Source organism: Nannospalax galili, unplaced genomic scaffold (assembly GCF_000622305.1).
Source record: "Nannospalax galili isolate Female #2095 unplaced genomic scaffold, S.galili_v1.0 scaffold875, whole genome shotgun sequence".
NCBI lineage: Eukaryota > Metazoa > Chordata > Mammalia > Rodentia > Spalacidae > Nannospalax > Nannospalax galili.
In genome coordinates, this window is record NW_008337059.1 from 319,403 (window position 1) to 343,103 (window position 23,701).

General features: G+C 41.0%; 2 protein-coding genes and 1 non-coding gene across 6 annotated transcripts in view; 2 read left to right on the plus strand and 1 right to left on the minus strand.

Annotated features, from left to right (window-relative positions):
* Positions 1–20,005, plus strand: LOC103733173 (cytochrome c oxidase assembly protein COX15 homolog). 4 transcript variants are annotated; one of them, XM_008831939.2, is made up of 9 exons: positions 5–171; positions 1,066–1,253; positions 3,940–4,062; positions 5,053–5,239; positions 7,983–8,150; positions 11,501–11,582; positions 13,491–13,645; positions 15,829–15,942; positions 17,243–20,005. In XM_008831939.2, exons 1-9 carry the CDS (start codon positions 82–84, stop codon positions 17,372–17,374), a joined length of 1,239 nt encoding a protein of 412 aa, XP_008830161.1. In that variant the 5' UTR covers positions 5–81; the 3' UTR covers positions 17,375–20,005. The 4 variants fall into 4 exon arrangements, with proteins under 4 accessions (XP_029418875.1, XP_017653339.1, XP_008830161.1 ...); XM_029563016.1 differs by having other exon boundaries at positions 27–171; positions 1,071–1,253; XM_017797850.2 differs by lacking the exon at positions 13,491–13,645 and having other exon boundaries at positions 2–171; positions 17,243–17,355.
* Positions 5,945–6,007, plus strand: LOC115070174. Its single transcript, XR_003849375.1, has one exon. It is a non-coding gene; the product is annotated as a small nucleolar RNA SNORD43 (small nucleolar RNA).
* The window catches only part of Entpd7 (ectonucleoside triphosphate diphosphohydrolase 7), a 53,922-nt gene continuing 48,964 nt past the window's right edge, over positions 18,744–23,701 (minus strand). The window contains exon 13 of the mRNA XM_008831940.3: positions 18,744–23,673. Coding sequence (XP_008830162.1) covers positions 23,442–23,673 — 232 coding nt within the window. The 3' untranslated portion in view covers positions 18,744–23,441. The remainder of the gene's footprint in view (positions 23,674–23,701) is intronic.

Genomic DNA, 23,701 nt, shown 5'->3' on the forward strand with positions numbered 1-23,701 from the left:
GAAGTGCTTCCCCTTCGCTAGCCCGGAAAGGAAACCGCAGGTCTCTCTGGTAGGCTGGCGCCGGCCGTGCAGTGCATCAGGATGCAGCGGTTGCTCCTTCCGCCGCTGAAGGCTCTGTCGGGAAGCCGCTGTGTCAGGCTCCTGGTCCCTAGGGCTCCGCCCAGAGCACAGGTACCCACTGCAGCGGGCTCCGACCACGGAAGCGGGGCTAGGGTGAAAGGCCTGCATCTCCTTGTATCCAGACCCCTCCCTGAATGCAGATCAGGAAATACCGCCCCCTGCTTGTCATACTAGCCAATTTATTTAACTTTTCTGTTTTTCCTTATCTGTAGGATGGGATAACAGTACCTGTCACAAGATGGTTGTGAGGACTAAATAATTATATGTACCTCGGATTTTTGGCATATGCTAAATTCAGTAATTACATATTCAGTTTCTGCTAAAGCGTCCTCAAATAATGTATGTCCCCATTCTACAAAGAAGGGAATTAAGGCTTAAGCTTGACTAAAATGTTCAGTTAATTAGAAGTAGGAAACTGAACTCAGGTTTATAGCCAAAAGAGAACATGTATTTATTCACTTTTGCTAATTCTTAGTAAAACATTAAAGATTTATATGATCTGAAGAGAACCCAAAGAATTCTAATAATTATTAAGTGATTGTTTTATGTTAGGAACTAGGAAGACAGATAAATGCTAACCCAGCTCTGGTCCCAGAGGAAGTCACAGTTCATTCAGTTGTTAGTTCATTTGTCTTTATTAAGGTCTTGCCTGTGTAAGGGACCTGTGCTAAAAACAAAGATATCAGTAGGGAAAGACCAAGATTAACCATAGCCTACCATCCACAGCTTATGGATTAGTGAGACGTACAGACAGGTCACCTGAAGATACTTGAGTGTATTAAGGGTTATAGTGGGGAGGTACTATGGAAGTGATTTGTAGGACTCGAAACTTCACAGGAAATAACAGTAAACCAGATCTGCAGTTCTTATCCAGTCAAACTGAGGCTGAGTGTAGGTAGCAGCTTTCCCTGATTCTTGAGTTGTAATTTCTGTCTTGATCTTTAGTGTAGTTGCAACTATGGCAGGCGTCCTCTGAGGCCAGGGCAATACAGCACCATCACTGACGTGGCTTTGCAGTCTGGAATAGGTACAGTGGCCCTTCCTTCAAAGGCAGCTGAGCGGACAGTGGGCCGATGGCTCCTGGTGTGCAGTGGAACAGTAGCTGGAGCAGTTATTCTTGGTGGAGTAACTAGGTGAGTAATTTGCTCTTGGTGAGCCAGGTTACTCAGTAGGAGAAAGGGACCTTAGTGATCATTTATTTTAGCCCTCTCATTTTACAGATGGAGAAATTGATGGACTGCCCTGTCTTAGGACAGTTTAGTGATTTATTAGTAGAAGCCTATCATAAAGACAGATTTAAGTCTGTCTGGTAGCTGTGTACTGTTTGTGTATATTTTACCTCTCCAGTCAGTGTTCAGATTTATCTCAAGCCTTTTTTTTCACAACTTTTTTGTTTAAACATAAATAAGTTCCATAAATTACAATTGCTTCATATATCTCTTAGGTTAGGTCATCTTTATATCTATAAATAGACTTTGTAGAATTAGGCTTTCCTCCCCCTCCCCTTTGCAGTTTTAATTTTTAAAATTTTATGTATATGAGTATATTGCCTGTGTGTATGCAAGTGCACCCATGTTGTGCAGTGCCCTTGGAGGATAGAGGATGTCGGATCCCCTGGAACTGGAGTTACAGATAGTTGTTAGCTGCCATGTGGGAGCTTGGAACTGAACCCACTCCCCTTTACAGTTTTATTGTTATTGAAGAAACTCAAATCATTTGTCCTTCAGTTACCCACAGTCTGGGTTTTGCTGACTGTCTATCTGGTGATGTTTAGCATGTGCCTTTTTCCCATATGTCCTGTAAATGAGTAGTTGCTTGATTAGATTTATACTGGGAGAAGAGCATGAAATACTTCCTAGGTGATTGGAACACTCATGAGCATCTGGAGTCTATTGGAGAGTTCAATTATCATTGATTACTATTGCCTAGATTCATTAATTCATTAGAATTGCAAAACTGTAATTTTGTTAGCTCAACATTAAAGAGAAACTTTCCCTCATTAGCAATTTAATTACCTCAGGGTGTACTTTTTGTAAGAAAGCCAGGATACTTGATTCATTCTCTTTAGTTTCCGGTTTCAAAATAATAAATTTGTTCCTAAGATCCTCCTAAGGTTTCAAGTAAAGTGTCTGAGTTTTTAAGTTTCATTTTGAACTCATAGTTTAAAAACATTTGATATGTCTTAGTCTACTATGGTGATTGGGTTGATGGTTTACTTAAATTATGTCATCTTAATTGGCAGGAATCTCTTCAAGTTGGTTCCAGCATCTTTTTGACAAAGCTATCCTTTGATAGCTTCTTTGCTTTCTCGTTTGATAAGATGTTTGAGGTTTATATTTGGCATTTTTTGCTTTGGCCTTAAGTTTAGGAACGCTGATTCCTTTTGATGAAAATACTAATTCGTGTGTGTGCGTGTGTGTGTGCATATGTGTATTTTTGTCTGTGTATATAGGTACGTGTGTGTATGCATTCATGTAGAGGTCAGAGGACAAGTTCAGGTGTCATTCCTATGTGCCATCCACCTTTCTATTTTTTTTTTTTTTTGGTCTTTTTGAGACAAGGCCTCCCTGTAGCCCCAGCTGTCCTGAAACTCACTATGTAGAACAGGCTGGCCTTGAACTCACAGAGATCCGCCTGCCTCTGCCTCCCGAGTGCTGGGATTAAAGGCATGTGCCACCACACCTGGCCACCTTTCTGTTTTTTAAAACAGGGCCTCTTGCTGGCCTTGAATGCACCAAGTAGGTTAGGCTGGCTGATTGTCTTCACGTCCTCAGTGCTGGGATTACAAGTATGTGCCACCATACCTGTTTTTGTTTGGTTTGTTTTTGCTTTTGCTTTTGTTTTATGTAGATTCTGGGGACCAAACTTAGGCAAATACTTTACCAACTCCAGCCCAGCCCCTGTTCCCTAATTTTTAATCAAATGTGTTTATCTTCATATTCATTATACTCTTTTTTTTTTTTTTTTTTTTTTGGTCTTTTTGAGACAGGGTCTCCCTGTAGCCCCAGCTGGCCTGGAACACACTATGTAGACCAGGCTGGCCTTGAACTCACAGAGATCCACCTGTGTCTGCCTCCCAAGTGCTGGGATTAAAGGTGTGTGCCACCACGCCCAGCCCTATATTCATTACCCTCTTATTTCAAAATACTGTATGTGTTATTTTATATTGGTTGTTATGGGAAACTGCAACAAATTAAATATCTCAAACATATACATCTATAATAAGTCTTTTTCCTTCTGTAAAGAATGTTGATGATAGCTTGTATCATAGCACATTGGTCCAGTGTATATAAGGCCCTAGATTCAGTTCCCAGCACCAAAAGAACAGGAATGCTGGTTATGCATTTAGCACACAATTATTAGTCTAAGGGTTGTTCCTGCCTGAAAAGGAGTGCTAGTGAAAGAATGAAGTGGGAGCCCGGCAGGGTGGCACACACCTATAAACTCAGCACTCAGGAGGTATAAATTCAAGGCAAGCCTGGGCTATCTAGGAGACCTTGTCTCAAAAAAAAATAAATCAACAAGCTATAAGTGAGAGTTGTCTAATGAAAGAATTGAGAGAATAAGAGTATAAAGACATAAGGACTGGGGATGTGGGTCAGTGATAAGGCGCGCTTGCCTAGTATGTGCAAGAACCTGGATCTCATATCCAGCACTGCAAACAGAAACAAAAATAAACAAACAAATAAATAAATAGTAGTAGAGGAGGAGGAGGAAAGAAATTAGCACTTGTAAGTTAAGCTTAGACCTACTTTTAGCTATCAAATAATTATGAATAATGTAGAATCATACACTCACAAATTTATTTCCTATCCTAAGGTTGACAGAGTCTGGCCTCTCAATGGTAGATTGGCATTTAGTAAAGGAGATGAAACCACCCACAAGCCAAGAGGAATGGGAAGCAGAATTTCAAAAGTACCAGCAATTTCCAGAATTTAAAATGTAAGTGTTAGAAAAAAAATCAGGTAAATATCTTTGTGTGTGTGTGTGTGTGTGTGTGTGTGTGTGTGCATGTGCATGAAGGCATCCATGTTTGTTCATGTATATGCCCATGTATGGAGACGAGTGGGACATGGTGTCCTGCTGTATCACTCTCCATCTTACTCCTTGAGACGGTTTCTCACTGAACCTGGAGCTGGGCTAGCAGCTGTCCTGAAGATCCTCCTGCCTCCGTCCCCCACAGCACTGGAGTTACAGACATGAATGGCTATGCCCAGCTTTTTACATGGGCACCGGGGATTTGAGCTCAAGACCTCACGTTTGTGCAGTAAACATCCTTATACACTGAGCCATCTCCAAAGCCCCTCAAGTGAAAATCTTATTCACTCTTTTGCTTCTTTAAATATCTTAAAATAGTTAAATTTCTTTATTTCTTCATCTGTGGTTTACTTAAGTATGGTGAGCTGCCTATTCTAAATCTGTAAGTCCAGAGTCATGCTAAAACTACTAATGAGGAAGAGTTGGAAGATCTACCAAGCTACAGACTGGAAATGTTTCTGTATTCCATAGGGAAGTAAAAATTGAATAGAGGAGCTGGGGAGATGGCTTAGTAGGTAGAAGTGCTTGCCCCATGAGTCCGATGACCTGAGTTCAATCCCTAGCACCTAAATAAAAAGCTGAAATTCAGTGGTACACATTTGTAATCCTAGCACTCCCACTGTGAGAAGGGAGGCAGACACAGGAGAATTGGCTAGAAGCTCGAGGCCCAGCCTAGCCTGCAGTGGCACATTCAAGAGAAGCCCTGCCTCAAAGACAAGGTGGAAAGAGAGAACCAGAGAACTGACTCCCAGAAAGTCGTCTATGACTTCCACACATACTCTGTGGCATGTACAAGTCCACACATGCATATGTGTGCACTAAAATAAGTAAGTAAACAAATAAGTAAACCAAATGGAGATTTCCTCTTAATTTTTGACTTCCCATTTCACCCAGCCTGAATCATGATATGACACTGGCAGAATTCAAGTTCATCTGGTACATGGAGTACTCACACCGAATGTGGGGTCGCATTGTTGGCCTTGCATACATCCTGCCTGCTGCCTACTTTTGGAGAAAGGGTTGGCTCAGTCGTGGCATGAAAGGACGAGTTCTTTCCCTCTGTGGCTTAGTCTGTTTCCAGGTAAGATTTATTTAAGGTTGGGATACCAGAGATGTTCCAAGGAACTTCCTTTGAAGTTGGCATTACTTTAAGGAAATGATCTTTGAAGCACTATAAGTATAAAAGTAAGCATTTTTGTATCATAGGCTTGGCTTCAAATCCTAACTCTGCCACTTAAGGCAAGCTATCTGACTTTTGTCAGTATGATTTCCTTACCTATAAGTAGAGATAGTAATAGTGCTTATCATTTAGGATTGGAGGGACATCAAATGAAATAATACATATAAAGCACTTAGTTGAGTGCCTAGAATCAGTAAGCACTCAATAAGTATGTTTCCTGTGCCAGTAGAAGTAGAATTTATGTCCCAAGGATGGTTCTCTTCCCTTTTCCTAACTTGTCTGCCTATAGTCTAGGGAAGAGTGGTCCCTGTTCTAGACTAGCTACAGAGGCAAGTCGGAAACAGTCCGTGGGATGATGGATCTTGGGATACAGGTGTAGCTGAAATACAAGTGTAAGTGATATTTAAAATCATGAAAGCTGAACTTGTCTTAAGCTTTGAAGGATTCCCAGATTTAAAGGTGAAGCTAAGAGCCAAGAAAAGGAATTAGAAGACAGACACCTGAAAGTACTTGGGTCAAAATGTAAAGATCCTGATTGTCACAGTGGCAAAAAAAAAAAAAAGAATTGATCAGGAGGAAATTAGGTGGTTAATTAACTCAGAAGTAGTTAGAAGATGAGCTAATTAAGAAGCAATTGATACTCTGTGCTGATTGTCAAGTTCTGATAATGGCAAAAAATAAAAGATTGATAAAGCACTAGAAACAGTAAAGAATTAGACTCTAATAAAGGTTCAGTAGTAATGAAGGAAAGTTAGATAGAACAAAATATGGTAATATTTTGGGGCTGGAGAGATGGCTCAGTGGTTAAGAACACTGGTTGTTCTTGCAGAAGACCCAGGTTCAAACCCCAGCACCCATATGGGAGATAACTGTCTGTAACTCCAGTCCCAGGAGATTTGCCAGCCTCTTCTGACCTCTGCAGGCATTGTACAACATGGGTGCACTTATCTACATACACATAAAATTAAAATAATAAATAAAATATTTTAAAAATATATGGTAATATTTTATAATTAAACACTAAAAAATAGAGGTAGAAGTTTAGGATGTCAGATAAGGTTATGGAAGGAAGCAAGTTAGGCTAGAGAATTCACTCTGTATCTTCATCATTTTCCAATGCCTCCTGCAGATGAAAGGTAATTAGAAGAGCCAAACAAATCTTGAAAGGGGAAGGAAATGCTCCAAAGGATTACTGGAACAACATACATTTAGAAGTAGGAGAAGCTCAGCCCTTTCACCTGATTCTACTAGATAGAGAGGCTGGGAGTGAAATGGATATATCTTATCTGATACAGTTGGAGCTGATGTTCTGTTATTTGAAAAGCTAATTAAAAGCAGAGAATCAGTGTGTGATACATACTGTAAATTTCTAAATGTAAACATGTATTTTTTGGTGGAGGGGTGGAATTTTATTGTGATTGGTTTGGTTTGGTTTTATGAGATAGGGTCTCGTGTAGCTCAGTCTGCCCTTGAACTTGTTATGTAGCCAACGATGACCTTCAACTTCTGATCCTGCTGCCTCTACCTCCCAAGTGCTGGGATTACAAGCATGTGCCACCACATTTGGCTTAAACATGTACTTTCTTTACCAACATTCCTGCCTCCCTGCCTCCAAGAGCTAAGGTCTTCTCTTTGACTTTGAGTTTGGAGTTCAACTTTAGATCTCTTGTATCTCCACAGATTATGATTTCCAATTTCATTTTTCTTGGAGTAAAATGTATTTGTGCAGGCTGCATGCAAAATCTTACACAGTTGAATGATATCCCCCCAAAATTTTTTGTTTATCTTATCCCCACCTATCTTAACTACTACTCCCTATAGTAGCCCCAGCAGACCTGAAACTCACTGTGTAGACCAAGCTGGCCTCATCAGCACAGAAATCAACCTGCCTCCACCTCCCAAGTGCTGGGACTAAAGGCGTGTGTCACCACAACCAGCCCACAGTAATTGTTTTTAAACAGCCTTTATTAATCCTTTTCTAAGAATGCAATCTAGTTTTCATAGAATAAATTCTTTTTTCTGTTTCACTGGTTTGTATGTTAAATTATCAGATATTTGTAAGGTTTTTGGTACTGTTGCTGCGATAAACACTGTGACCAAGGCAATTAATAGAAGAGTTTAGGTTCCTTACAGATAAGAGTTCATCATGGTGGGGCGGCATGGCAGGAGGCAGCTGGAGCAGAAAGCTGAGAGCTCAACATCTTCAAGCAGGCACAGGAAGCAGTGAAACTGGAAGTGGGATGTGACTGAACTCTCAAAGCTGCCCCCAGCCACATGCTTCCTCCAGTATGGCCACACCTTCTAAAGGTCCCATGACCCTCCTCAGACAGCACCATGAACTAAGGACCAAGTGTTTAAATACTTGGAGCCTATAGGGGACACTTTTTCAAGACACCATAGGTACAGATGAACTTTGCACTTTTCTGTATCTGAACTAGACTTCAACAAAACACAAGTGTAAATAGTGATCAATCACTGATGGTGCTACTATGGAATTGTGATCAGGTCATGATTCTTCAACACTGGGTATAAGGGGAGTGTAGGGAGAATGGGTCAGGTAGGGTATACTTCTGACAGTGTACTTTCTCAGTAAGACCAAACATTTTCACCTTGTTTGATTTGCCTCTTTTTATTTGGATTCTAGGGTCTGTTGGGTTGGTATATGGTGAAAAGTGGATTAGAAGAAAAGCCAGAGTCCTATGACATCCCTCGGGTCAGTCAGTACCGCCTTGCAGCCCACCTGGGATCTGCCCTGGTTCTGTATTGTGCCAGCCTGTGGACCTCACTCTCACTGCTCCTCCCTCAGCACAAGGTAAATGTCAGTCTCGAGGGCTACCACATCTGCACAGATGCTGATGCGGCAGGGAAATGGAGATTCTGGCTCTAACATGAAGTTAAGTCAGAATTCAGATTCTCTTCAAGTAACATCTTTTGCTTCCACTTTTGGCTGTTGTGAATACTGCATCATTGAGCATGGTTGTGCAGAGAACTCTTTGAGGTCTTAGTTTCAGTTCTTTGGATACATACTCAGGAGTGGGATTATTCAATATTTAGAAGCTGAATATCCTGTCAACATTATCTAATGCAGAAGAGAAAACACAGGTGTTAGGGGTAAAGTGAGGAGTGCCAACAGTAAGACATAACCCAACCACTGTGACTCCCAGGTGACAGTGAATGGCGAGGCCAGGAACACCAGAGCAGAGCTGTAGTGGAACTTTTGCTAGTGTGAGAGCCCTGCTATGTTGAGTTAACTGGGGATATAGCATTCAAGTATAATGCTGTATTAAACCATGATTCTGTCTAAAAGAGTGCTTTTCTCTATGCTTATTTTCCCTTAGGGAAATAGCAATTTTTACATTTTTATGCTTTGACCTAAAAGCAAGATCCAGCTTTCTTTTTTTGACACCTTCATTTTTAATAGAAGTCGTAAGACACTACACTTTAGGACACATTTTTCTAATATTTAAACTTTTTTTTTTCTTTATTATTTTTATTTTATGTGTATGAGGGTATTGCCTGCATGTATGTGAGTGCACCCATGTCGTGCAATGCCTGCGGAGGACAGAAGAGGCTATAGGATCCCCTGGAACTGGAGTTACGGACAGTTGTTAGCTGCCATGTGGGTGCTGCGATTCGAACCCGGGTCTTCTGCAAGAACAACCAGTGTTCTTAACCGCTGAGCCATCTCTCCAGCCCCTCTAATATTTAAACTTTTAAAAAATTTTTATTTATTATTTTATGGTATGCATGTATTGCCTGCATGTGGGTAAGTGCACCCATGTTGTGCAATGCTTATGGAGGTCAGAAGAGGCTGTTGGATACCCTGGAACTGGAGTTACGGACAGTTGTTAGCTGCCATGTAGGTGCTGGGATTCGAACCAGGGTTCTTATGCAAGAACAACCAGTGTTCTTAACTGCTAAGCCATCTCTCCAGCCCCACATGGAGAGGATTTTGATGTACACAGGATCCTTCAATAGGATCATCTAACAGGTATTTGGAGCTGTGTCCCATTAAGGACTCGGGCTATTACCTTGACCGTTATCAGAAGGATTTGAGATGACAGCCAGCTAGTGATACAGTGTCATCTCTTCCATACTGGTAACTACTAGCTATAGGTGGTTATTTAAATTTAGTTAATTCAATGACTGAAGAGATGGCTCAGTGGTTAAGAGCACTGACTGCTCTTACAGAGGACCCGGGTTCAATTCCCAGCGCCCACATGGCAGCTATGAACTGTCTTTAACTCCAGTTCCAGGGGAATCCGAAGCTCTCTTCTGACCTCTGTGGCATTGCACAACACAGGTACACTCACATACATGCAGGCAATACACTCATCTTATTTCATTTGAATGAATTTTTATTCAACTAAACTTTGCATTTAAATAAAATTAAGGTCCAGCCATACTAGCCATGTTTCAAGTTGTTTTTAGCCATAGATGATAGACCATGATCCATCATCATGGAAAAATCTGCCAGACAGCACTGATAGAATGCTGTTCCATATCTTACTACTGATACCTGACTCTGTGTAGTCTAGATTGTAAGTCATTTAAGGGCAGCACTTCAACTTAACTCCTTTGTGTTTTATGGTTATGAATTCTTAAGAGGCTTTGGGGGTTGTTTTTGTTTGGGTTTTTAAAATTTTTATTCATTTATTTTTTCTATGTAGCTGAGATTGACCTTGAACTTCTAATCTTCCTGCCTCTACCTCCTGAGGCTGGAATTCCCGGTATGTACCACATAGGTTCTTTTTGTTTGTGTTTTTTGAGGGGGTAGGGGCGATTGAGACAGGATCTGGTTGTGTAGCCCTGGCTGACTTACAACTGGCTCCAAATTCAAAATCCTCCTGCCTCAGCCTTCCAAGGGCAATCATTAAGATGCCAGATCCATCATAATGTTCTTTGTGTGTGTGTGTGTGTGTGTGTGTGTGTGTGGTGTGTGTGTATGTATATACATGTTTGTGTGTGTGCACATGTACATGCAAGTTCACGTTTATGCATTAGTATGTAGACGGTGTTGATGTCAGGTGTTTTCCTCTATTCCTTTCCACCTTATTTCTGAGGCAGGGTCTCTTGCTAAACCTGGATATGCCTGTTTCTGCCCACCTACCACCCAGCACTGGGACTGCAGCTTTGTGCCACAATGCCCAGCTTTTCATGATGGTGCTGGGGGTTATGGGCTTACATGTTAATGACTTCACTGACTGAGCATCTGTCCAGCCCTGGCATAATAAATATTGTTTATTCACTGATTAATATCACAGACTGACTACAGTAGAAATGAAAACAGGGCTGGAGAGATGGCTCAGCAGTTAAGGGCACTGACTGCTCTTGCAGAGGACCTGAGTTCGATTCTTAGCATCCACATGGCCCTTAACTCCAGTTCTAGGGGAATCCAAAGCCCTCTTCTGACCTCCGTGGCTTTGCATGACACGGTGTACTCACATACATGCAGGCAATACACTCGCACACATAAAAATAAATGAAATACTAAAAAAAAGAAAAGTTTATTTACATTTATTTAGTGTGGGGTATGTATATATAGTATGTGTACGTGCATGCATGTGTGGAGGTCAGAGGACAACTTCAAGAGTTCTTTCCTTCTACCTTGTAGATTCTAGGGATCACACTTAGGTTTTCAGGCTGGATGACAAGTGCCTTTACCTGCTGAGCCATCTCACTGGCCCTAAAAAATTTTTTTGGCTTTACTAAAACCACTAAATGTGAGAATCTTCCTTCTGGGCACTTTATACAGATTTGATTCTAAGTATAAGCAGTAAGTATCATGTGGCATGAAAATCCAGTCCATTGTCTCAGCCACATCATTTCAACTGTGCTGAAGCATTTTCTCCTGCTTAGTCATCCAGTTTTTGACAGATAACTGAATTTGAATACCTTCATGCCAAACACTAAGTTAGGGTGACTGGCAGCAAGTGAGATGCCTGCTCCCACCTTCATAAACTTGCAGGATTATCAGGGAAGACACATAATAAATGCACAATGACAGTGAACTGTGATGTGAGTTAAAACAGCATCTGCTGGGAGAACTCAGCTCCTTTAGAGGTCAGAGAAGATCTGACCTTGTTTGGGTTTAGATTTGGAGACCTTGCTGCCCATCATAATTCCTGCAAAACAGCTTATCTGAGCGATACTCCTTTTTAGTTACCTGAAACCCGCCAACTCCTGTGGTTGCGACGCTTAGCTGGTGGAACAGCAGGTCTGGTGTTCCTGACGGCACTCTCAGGTAGGGCTCGTCTTGTCACAGATGGTCTGTGTCCATTGCCCATATACTCCTCATGAGATCTCTTGCCTGATGCTTTGCCTTTCTTGTTGTCTCTTCATCTTTCCCTGTCACACTTGTGACACCCACCATCTTCAACCCTGTGTTTTCTGTGCCTACTTTCCACTCAATTGAACAAAAATATTGAACATTTATCTAGATCCATACTGCCCAGGGTCCAGTCTTGGCTTCACCTGTGAACTGTCAGCTATGTATAAAATGGAGATGATGACTGCATGTGAGGTATTTAGAAGTGTACCTGGCATGTAGCAAAGAGAAGTGTTGCTTGTCAGTATTATATAAGCATTATTATTATTATTATTATTATTATTATTATTATTCCATTACATCAGCATGGGTCAGACAAATAACCTGGTCAAATAGGTCAGAGATGGTGAGTTCATTGGGGCTGAGGGATCAGTGCAGGTAGTTTCTTTATTGAAATGGTATCTTTACCTTTACCTCTCTAATTCTGGAAGTGTAATAGCTAATATATGAATCAGAAGCCCCATGTGGTTAAATTTAAGATTAAATAGGGCTGGAGAGTTGGCTAAGTCGTTAAGAGCACTGGCTGTTCTTGCAGAAGACCCAGGTTCGAATTCCAGCATCCACATGATGGCTAACAACTGTCTATAACTCTAGTTCCAAGGGATTCAGCACCCTCTTCTGACCTCCACAGGCATTTCATGACATGGGTGGACTTGCATCCATATAGGCATAACACTCATACACATAAAATAAAGATAAATAAAATTAAGATTAAATAGCATTTAGAATTTTGTTCCGTTACACACGCCACATTTGGAGTGCTCAACAGGCAGTGTGGCTTGTGATTGATTGAATTGCAGGAATAGATACAGAACACTTTCATTGTCACAGGAAGTTCTCTTGGACAGCACTGCTCAGAAATGAAAACATAATTCAAGCCAGGAGTCTCCCCTACCCTTTTTACTTTTGTTCTCTTCTTTTCTGTATAACAAAGTGAACTTCCGTCTTTGTGACGTTTACAAAAATATGATTCAAATTTCTTTGAATCTTTGTTGATAGTAACGGATCAGTCATCTGCTCATTCACACATACGTTCTTTATTTGCTTATCCGGGATTTACTGTATATATTTGTGGAAATTTTTTGTTTGGTTATGTTTTCTATTTTTTGTTCATTCAACAAATATTTATTGAGCCCTTGGGAAAGACAGATAATGCACACAAAAATATGTTTAGTGGTATTTGGCACTGTAAAGAAAAATAGGATGAGGAGAGAGGGGTTAGGTAGAAGAAAGCCATTTTATGTAGGATCATTAGGGGAGGTGATGTTTGAGCAGAGACTAAGGAAGTGAGGGAGTAAATCCTACAGTTCTAAAACAGATCTGCAGTATTGCAGGGACAGAGAGGGCACAGAATCAAGAAAGGGTGTTTTCCAATCTAATACACCTCTCCCTCCAGAGCTTCTTTTTTTTTTTTTTTTTTTTTTTTTTTTTGTCTTTTTGAGACAGGGCCTATAGCCCCAGCTAATGTGGCACTCACTATGTAGACCAGGCTGGCTTCAAACTCACAAAGATCCACCTGCCTCTGCCTCCCAAGCGCTGGGATTAAAGGCGTGCACCACTGAGCCTAGCTTCCCTGCAGAGCTTCTTGTCTGTAGGTGAGATAGGCAGGAATCTTGGGTGGGAGCAAGATAAAGGATGCAGGGATGTGTTCAGTTCCGATGAGGATCTGACATGTATGTAGTCTACCCTTGAGAAGTCCTGTTGTCCATCTTTCTAATGTCCTCCAGCAAATCTCTGTCTAGCTCTGGACTAATAGACTTTTATGTATTCAGAAATAATATTGGTCTCTTCATTTTAGTAAGTCCTACTTACCTTGGCATGCAGGAGCTTTTGTAGCAGGACTGGATGCGGGGCTTGTTTACAACTCCTTCCCCAAAATGGGAGAATCCTGGATCCCAGATGACCTCCTCACCTTCTCCCCTATCCTGAAGAATGTTTTTGAGAATCCCACCATGGTGCAGTTTGATCATCGGGTTCTGGTAAGTGTGGCTTCTGCTGCTGGGCACAGGGAGCCACACAGAAGTGTTGGGGGTGTCAGTGAGGCACTCTTGGTAGCAGTCAGAAGCAGGACAGCAACTGTTCTTGTTCTTTTGGAAGGAATTCTAGGACCAGTTCTCTGATCTCATGTTTCTGTTAGCATTACTCATACTCAAATTCTAGCTGAAAATTCAAATATGCCTTTTTAAAAGAAAATTTATTTATTTTTTTATGTATATGCCTGTATTGCCTGTGTGCAGGTAAGTGCATCCATGTCATACAATGCCTGTGGAGGACAGAAGAGGCTGTCAGATTCCCTGGAACCAGAGTTATGGGCAGTTGTTAGCTGCCATGTGGATGCTGGGATTTGAACCTGGGTCTTCTGCGAAAACAACCAGTGTTCCTACCAGGCGTGGCAGTGCACTTCTTTAATCCCAGCACTTGGGAGGCAAAGGCAGGCAGATCTTTGTGAGTTCAAGGCCAGCCTGGTCTACATAGTGAGTTCCGGGACAGCTGGGGCTACAGGGAGACCCTGTCTCAAAAAATAAAAAAAAAAAAACCAACCAATGTTCTTAACCACTGGGCCATCTCTCCAGCCCCTCAAATATGCCTTTTATAATCTGACAAGTAATCACAACCTCCTTCAATCCTGAATATGCCTAAATCATCATTTCAGTAAAAGTGAGGTTGATTAGAAAAGAGAGTAGATTCCCTGGCTGCTGAGCACAAGGCTATCAAAGAGCTCCTTAATGCTTTTTGGGTTATTTTAGCCAATAGGCATTGATTATATATAGGCCATATTAAGACTGGCTTGGCAGAGTGATGGGAACAAGGCTGCATGGTGGGAGATGAACTTGGGGACTAGTGAATTTGAGAGAAGCTTTAAAGGAACAGAGAGATAAGATTGGCTGTTAGGAATAGATGTAAAGAGGGATCGAGAGACCCCAAAGTTTCTTCTGTCGCATGCTTAAAACGTGACCAGAAATGGCACCTCCTGAGTGAACATTGAGCTAGAGACAGCAGATCTCATCAGATGGAGGCATGCTGAATATGAGATGATGGAGACAAAGATACTGAAAGGACTCATATCCAAGCAGATTGAGATTGGCAGTATCTGTCCCCACCCCTACACAGTATTTTAGCATAAGTAAAGTATGGCTGAATTTGTCATTGTGGACACTTCTGGAAAGGAAAGGAAGTGAAACGAAGGTAGAATTATGATAGGAAACCATTCTCCATGACATCATGGATGGAGAAAGGGAACTTCATTGCCAATCCTGGACCCTTATTCTGGTATAAATGAAAATGAGGCTTTCGGGACTGGAAAGATGGCTCAGCAGTTAAGAACACTGGTTGTTCTTGCAGAAGACCTGGGTTTGAATCCCAGCACCCACATGGCAGCTAGCAACTGTCCGTAACTCCAGTCCCAGGGAATCCGACAGCCTCTTGACTGCCACAGGCATTGCACAACATGGGTGCACTTAACCTACATGCAGGCAATACATGAATGCACATAAAATAAAAAATAATAAAATATTTTAAAAGAAAATGAAGCTTTAAATTGTTTTTAACACCAGCTGGAAACACTACCATGGGGAAGCACTACCACTTACAACCCAGAAAAATATCCCTTATGTGCTAAGGTCAGCCCTGCTTTAAAAATAGAAGATTAAAGCTGGACAAGGTGGCACATGCCCTTAATCCTCCCAGCACTCGGGAGGCAGAGGCAGATGCAGGCAGATCTCTGAGTTGGAGGCCAGCCAGAGCATAGGGAGACCCTGTCTCAAAAAGTTTAAAAAAAAAAAAAAGTGTGTGTGTGTGTGTGTGTGTGTGTGTGTGTGTGTGTGTGTGTGAGATTAGAGTAGATACAGAATTAGGGTTAAGGATACAAGGGATAATTTAAGAAATAAGGCTCTCACTTGGGGGACACCCACTGCAATGGAAGTCACTGAAAGTGTTTATTAAGTAATACACATAAATTGACGCAGAGCCCTGGGTAACGGTGCCACTTCAAACACAAGCGGACTGTGGACAAAGCTGAGGTGCAGCACCTGGAGTGGAACTGTGTTCTCTGAGACAGTACCATTCTTCCTAGGTGCTCAGTGGCGTGTCAGATGTGCAAGGGGAGTGGAAGTCAATATAGCTGAAGCCCTCACATGTGTGATGAGAATCTTTCTTCTCACAGGGAATCACGTCCGTCACTGCCATTACAGTGCTGTATTTCCTCTCCCGGAGAATCCCCCTTCCTCGAAGGACCAAGATGGCAGCAGTGACTCTATTGGCCTTGGCATACATGCAGGTATAAAGCCCTTCTTGGTCTGATGATGTCCCCCAAACACATTTAATATTAACAGTAGATCAAAATATTAATAATGAAAATCTAAGGATATCAGTACACTGTTCTCATAGAGGAATGATGAGTGGCTGATAACTATGAACAGCTTCTTAGCATCAGGAAGGAGCACCATTTTGTACTTGTCACTTTGGAAAGAATTGGTTTTGGGGTGGGGGGGATAGATAATCCATTATAAGCACAGTATAGGAAAATGGATATGTTTTGGGATTCTTGTAAGAGCATGAGTCTATAATAGCATTTTTTCAGAGGGCAATTTGGCAATATCATTTAAAATGTTAAGTATATAATCCTTTGGCCCAGAAAACTGATTATTGTGTCTGCCTTATAAATATTTTAATGCACTAAGAGCATTGTGTGGGGAAACTCAGAATTGCAGTTTTTAAAAAAATGGAAACAATCTAAACAACTATGATACATCTGTACTGTGAAATACTGTACAGCATTTTAAGACACATAATGCATATATACACACACACTGGCCTGGAATTCCTAATGTTGACTATGTTGGCCTCCATCTCACAGAGATCCACCTGCTTCTGCCTCCCAAGTGCTGGGATTAAAGGCGTGCCCAACCATAAAAATATATTTTTTAACAATGTAAAAGTACATGTATCTCAGTAATCACATATATGAAAGTACAGTTGTATAGAAACTAATAACAGCAACTAGCCATGGGGAACAGGAACTGGTTACAAGCCAGGCACAGTAGCTCACACTTATAACCCTAGCACTCAGGAGACTGAGGCAAGAGGATCACTTTGAGTTCCAGGCCAACATAAGCTAAAGACCTAGTATCAAAGAACATTTGATAAGGGGCTAGAGAGATGGCTCAGTGGTTAAGAGCACTGCTGGTTCTTGCAGAAGACCTGGGTTCAAACCCCAGCACCTACATGGTGGCTAACAACTGTCCACAACTCCAGTTCCAGGGTACCCGATACCCTCTTCTGATCTCTGCGTGGGCACTGCCCAACATGGGTGCATTTACACACATGCAGGCATAACACTCATACACAAATAAAAACAAAAATGAAAAAAGAACATAAAAAAGAACAGGTAGAGGATAATTAAATGGGGATTTTAGGTTTGCCTAGACTGTTTGAATTTCATTCATTATAAGTATGCTTACGTAGGAAATCAAATAGAAATATTTGTAATGTTCTGATAGATGTGCAGTTTGTGTATCTAGCTGTCTGTGTGCAGTCATTTTCAGTATTACTACTCTTCCTTTTTCTTTCTTCTGCAGGTGGCCTTGGGCATTAGCACTCTGCTTATGTATGTTCCAACTCCTCTGGCTGCCACACATCAGTCAGGCTCCCTGGCTCTGCTCAGTGGTGCCCTTTGGCTCATGAATGAACTCCGAAGAGTCCCAAAATAATGCTCAGGATCACTTCCTGAGACTGAAACTGCTTTGGGAACTCGTGAGCAAGTATAGGAACATGGCCTTTTCTAGGAGGATGACCTTGACATGGCAAGTGGTTGCCAAGTTAGTCAAATTATTTAAAACTCTGCTTGTTTTTGAGACAAGTCACTGGATCAAGAATGTCATTAGGTGTGGTTACACCAAAGGGTCCTTTTAAAATCTGTAGCAGAAAGAAATGTCATTTGCTGCTTAGTAGGCAGTCTGACTTTTCTTAAAAGGGAGACCTTGGATTTCTGGGTCCTTGTACCCCACAGTCCTGTCTACCAGCTATACTGGTGGAGACAGCCACAGACTCAAGAACAGATGCTGTAATGGAGTTACTCATTAACCCAACATGCTGGCCTGTTGCCAAGGTCTAGGGTTGGCAGATCTTCTGGACTATAAAAGCTAAGAAACTAGATTTTGCAGTAAATCTTTTTAAAAAGATTTTTATGTGTATGTATATTTGTGTGAATGTATATATGTGTGCAGGTGCCCATAGAGACCAGAAGAGGGCATTAGGTCCCCTGGAACTGGAATTACAGGGGGTTGTGAGCTGCCTGATATGGGTACTGGGAACTGAACTTGGGTCCTTTGAAAGAGCAGCAAGTGCTCTTAACTGCTGAGCCAGCTCTCTAGCCCCAAAGTGAATATTCTTAATTAAATGTTAACAATAAACATCAAGTTTTAAAAACTTACAGAGGCTTAACATGTCCAACAGACACATGTGACCCAAAATTGCTCGTTTGCAATTTCTGAACTAGATGATCAGCTCCAATATTCTTGAGTTTTAGGCTATCCTAAAATGGACCATTCTGTGGTGTTTATTTTCCAAAAATGCCACACACTAGTGGGCTTGTGCTATTGCAAAGAAGTGGTTCCCCATGCTTCTCACATTAGAATCTTTTTAAAATCTCAAAATTAAGCCTCATTCAAGACCAACTAAATCAAAAGCCCAAGGAACAGTAGTAGGCTAGTTTTGCGTTCCCCATGTGACTCCAAAGTGCGTGTAAGTTTGGAGACCACTGGCCTGCGTCCTCCTAGTCTAGTTACCTTCTAATATTCCCATTCCTGCCAAATTTCTACCCCCACTTAATCTGCTGGTTTAATCTGCTCATTTAATCTGCTGATCCTGTATGTATATCGGGCTATCCTGTCCTCTAGATAGAATCTTTAAAGAAGAGAGCTGTAGTCACCGGAGGCTCCCACACCGTCATCTTCTGATCCCCAAATCCATGTCATCTTTAGCCAAAAGCAGTCAGAAGAGGGCAGTAGGATCCAATCAAAGAACCACATACTAAAAATCTTATAGTTCACCCCAAGAAAGTGGCAACTCGTAAATCAGTTCAAGATTCAGATGTTTTACTTTATTTTTTAATTACAGTTGAACAAGCTTGGAGAACAGATCTGGCATTTAGCTATATCACTGCATTATGCTGTCTATGAGCTCCTGGTGAACAGAGATCATCTTAATTATTCTTGTATGTGTGTAATTCACAGTGTCACCAAACCTGCCAAACACTGAATCAGGAAAGCATGAATCAAGGCAAATAGACAATTACTGATTTATGTCCCAGGAAAAGCCACTGCACACTTAGAGGACTGAATGAATTTCCTTTAATACTTTCAACAGTCAACAGTTCTGTTAATTTTTTTAACTATAAAGGAAATTAAAACGTATTTTTAATTACTTAACCCAGAATTTTCTCTTTTCTCTTTCAACAGCTCATGGAAATTAGGACATAATCCTCACAACACCATCTAATGTTTAAAAACATCTTAAAATGTACTATTGTGTGTGCCTGTGTATGACGGGGAGTATGCACTGTATACTCACATGGAGTCAGAGGACAACTGCAAAGAGAGTATTTTCTCTATTTAGATGGGTTCTGGGGCGTGAACTCAGGTTGCCAGGCTTGTGTGGCAAGTGCTTTAAAATGCTGAGCTTCTTTGCTGGCTCACATTTTTCTCTTTAACCTATACTGAGATATGCATCCACTATGGCAAGTCACTATGGTGATTAGCGTGCTAAGGGAATTCACAGGATTGTCTTCAAATGGCATTACAGGATTGATCTGGAATACTCCTAAAGGGCCTGTGTTACAAAGGCTTGGTCCCCAGGGTGACATTATTGGGAGGTGGGTGAGACCCTAGTGGCTGTAGATTCACAGAAGGTCATTAAGTCATTGACGGGCATTTGAGTCCCATCCTTTCTTGGCTCCTGGCCATGGGCTGAGTAGTTTTGATTTGCTGGGCCCTGCTGCCATAATGTACCTGCTACCTCCCACAAGCTCAAAGCCAAGAGGCCACCTGACCACTGACTGGAACCTTTAAAGCAGTGAGTCAAAATAAACTTTCTCATAAATTATCTCAGGTATTTTGTTACAGTAAATGGAAAGCTAACACAGCAGGGGAAAATGAATAGCAAGCTTCTGGAGGGTCTGTCAGCAGCTGCCCTACCTTATGGGGAGGCTCGGGAGAAGATGTATCTTCATGCATGTCTGACATACATGCATGACTATAAATATCCTATAATTTAGAACTTTTTTTTTTTTTTTTCAGTCTTTTTTGAGACAGGGTCTCCCTGTAGCCCCAGCTGTCCTGGAACTATGTAGAACAGGCTGGCCTTGAACTGATAGAGATCCGCCTGCCTCTGCCTCCAGAGTGCTGAGATTAAAGGCGTGCGCCACCACACCCGGCTTAGAACATTTTTTAACTTTGGTTTTTAGAAAAATGGAAGTAATGATTTGATTATATTTGAAAAATGAAAGCCCTTATAGTATGAGCAGTAATTCCATTTTACAATTTAAAAGGCTCTCTATTGCTTAAATTTCCAGAAAACAAAATTGTCAAGTGACTCTTCCTCTGTTCCTCTAAAAATTGTTTAACAAAGGAAAATGATGAGATACTAAGGCAAAAGGGAAATGTCAAATACTACAAAGACTGCTTAGTGGGATATAAAACAAGATGAAGTAGGCAAAGCAGGCTTAAAATGGAAATTTAACAAGCCACCTACAGAAGCATAAACCACACGGTCAACAGGAACCCAAACAAGGTACTACAGCACTTCATTTTAGATCTGATCTGAGTTAGGAGAAGGAAGGCCAAGAACATAGCTATACGGAATACAGAACATTACCTAGAAGTATGTGATCACAGATGCATTCATTATTTACAAAAAAGTTAGTCAAAGGAGCCATTTTTAAACAATCATTTTTATAACACCAACAAAATCTTCACAAGTTTGGCAATATTGTCTTTATGGCAAGAGTCTGAGACTAGCATAGAGAGACTAAGAGACTGATTTGGAATATCTGAAACAGCCATTGCTACAGACACCTTAATTCCTACTCTCAAATGAAGTCACACCCAATACCAGACTGGAAACTGCATAAAAGTACTTAAGTTTATAGTGAGGTAGATAGCTCAACTAAGCCTTTTACCTTCACTGAGACTGTAATCATCACCGCTGTTTGGATGCTGTGGTTAAGAAACCTGGCAATTAAACTGCTTAAAAGTGAAATCCAAAGTATTAGAAGAAAGGGAAATAGATGCAGTGAGAACCTGGGTAATGAGACTTCATTTAAAGTCTACTAATTGGAAGCAATGGGAGAGTTCAGGAACCAATATCATGAGCAATATACTCATTCTTCTGAAAGATGTAACACAATTTTTCCTTCTTATTTTTAAACTTTGGAACTTTGGGAATTCTTACAGTAATATAGTCTCGATCCCATAATATTAAAATAATAAACAAGATACATAAAACTCAAATACTAATTAAAATAAATTTATTTTGAAAAATTATAAAGGTAGATATCCTGAGATTTTTCAACTATAAAAAGAATGTAGGAATATCATTCTGAAAGGCTGCGGTCATAATTAAATATACATATAATACAATTCCTAACAAGAGTATCTGATATGTAAAGGCCTGACAATATGCAGCTATTCTTAAAATCGGGATGAAGAATAATTTCACTAATAAGTGCTTTAAGGTTGTACTAGTCTCTGCCTCCAACTTCAGCTTCAGTTTGGGCATATGAGCGTGATCACTGCTAAACAATCAGTAACTTGACTAGATCTCCAAAGAACATTCAAAGTAGTATCTGGAAACCAAGGTAAAATAAAAAGTTACCTGAGTCAGCAAATGGCTAGCAAAAACATAGTTTTTGTCATTTTTAGGCAGCACTCATAAAGCAAAGGCTTACTACAAGACATACAAAGAATTAAAATCAAGACAACTGAGAAGTCTTAAACCAAGAGTTTAAAAGAAAATGCAATGGCATAGTCTTAATGAAAAATTGGAGATCTTTCCAAATGAAACATATAATATGCACAGTAATCCCAGCACTTGGAAGGCTAAAGCAGATCACTGAATACCAGGCCAGCCTGGGCTACATAGTGAGACTGCCTCAAAAAAAAAAAAAAAAGAAAATTCAGGACTTGGCATCCCTTCACCCAACTCAGAGTCAATATACTTATCTTTGTCTCAAATTTATTTCTAGGACCATCTTAATTATTTTACACATAATTTCTGTTCCCAGTATGGAATTTATGAAAAATTCATTTTTATTCCTTAAAAGTCAGAGAGACTTTTTTCCCTCTATTCTAATCCTAGAATCAAAGGCTTTGGTGAAAATAAAGTGAGCCAGGCATGCTGGTGCACACCTTTAAATCAACTCAGAGATGGAGGCAGAAGGATCAGGGGTATAAGGCCAGTCTTGGCTACATAAGTTGGAGGCCAGCTTGGGCTCATGAGACCTATCTACTCCCAAAAAGAATAAAGAAAGCTACTTCAACCCTGGGGACATAATCGCAGCAGGCCACTTGTGGCCAGATACCGAAAATAAACAGAAGACTATGGGACAGAGGAGTTGAACAAGGAATCTTCATGCAACTGAAAGGCTGACTGTAGAATATAAGTGAAATTTCTGAAAGGCAGAGGCTGAAAAATATATGAATATGGCTTTTCCTCTCTTCATTAATGAAAGTGCTGTTTGTGACTGGGTCTCTAAACAGATGTTCTAAAAGTTGCCAGGTGGCTTCGTGGCTGATTTATCTCTAGCTGTTCCAAAGTTTAGAATTTGATGTCTTTCAAACATTGCATAACTTATTTTATTGCCTTTGTCTACAATCCTGATACTATTCTTCCACTTTTTTTAAAAAAAAAAACAACCTAAATATATCCCTTCCCGAAATACCTAAGATCTTAGCAGTGAAATGAGGGAACTCCTTGTCTTCTGATATATAAAAATATGCCTATGGGACAATGACCTGCAAACAGACAAACCCAGGTCTCCAATCCCCATCAGTTTCCCATTCTATAAGCACTTAAGGTTCAGGAAGCAACATTAATGTCCAAGCAGCCTATGAGGCACACAGACATGGAAAAAATTTCTATATTGGTCAGACCAGGTATCAGATAAAATATTGTCAAATCTTCAATGGACCATCCATTTAGAAGGGGCTCTAGATTTATATAACAACATCAACAATGTCAGGGATCTTGGATCACACATGATGGCTTGTCAAGTAAGCAAAGAAGTTGTATTGTTTTGGTTGTCTTGAAATTCTGGTCCACTAAACCTCAGAGATCTTGGATCCCTATTAAAGGTTGTGGATCTCCACATAAATGAGATCTCTGTTACAGAGAAAGAAAGGGCTGGAATGTCTCTGGCTTTGTATCAGATGCTCCAGGTTGGTTTCAACCAGGCTTCCAGTCACCTGATCTCAAATTTGCTTCAGCAAGGGCTATAAGCTGGACCCCAGGAACACACCAGACTTCAGAGCTAAAGGAGAAGCTTGCTTTAGTTGAGCTAAGCTTGGTCCCCTATGTTAGCACCAGCCACTCACCATTTAGTTCCTCAAAGACTAAATACAGCTTCTCTGAGACAGGTCCTGGGTACTAAAAAGGAATTAAGTGGAAATTAAGGTAGAAATTCCTAGGCCAAAGCAGTATCTGAGGCTAGTACAAGAAAGTGGAGGAAGTCGGTAAGCAGCAACTCTAGAGTACTGGAGTTTCTCCAATTCTGGTCCAGCCTCATGGCCCCACTTGTACCCCAATCATCGGCACCACCTGTTCGATCCACAGCAGGTCCAGTGGAACTGAGGCTCGGGTTTGTCGGTGGTGAATTCTGCGGATTCGCAAAAGGTACAAGATGATGGCCAGTAGCACCACCAAGATACAGGCAAAGAAGAGACAGTGGTTGTAGACAAAGGAGAGACGGAACCAGCTGCCATGGGCTTGTCGGACACCTTCCTGCCGAAGATCCCTGGGGAAAGTGGAAGGAACTGTTAGTT

Excerpts from the sequence above, each read along its gene's own strand:
- LOC103733173 (XM_008831939.2), top strand. The coding sequence starts at position 82 with ATGCAGCGGTTGCTCCTTCCGCCGCTGAAGGCTCTGTCGGGAAGCCGC. Across the intron at positions 172-1,065 it reads GGGCTCCGCCCAGAGCACAG|TGTAGTTGCAACTATGGCAG; the intron begins GTACCCACTGCA and ends CTTGATCTTTAG. Across the intron at positions 13,646-15,828 it reads AGTTTGATCATCGGGTTCTG|GGAATCACGTCCGTCACTGC; the intron begins GTAAGTGTGGCT and ends TTCTTCTCACAG.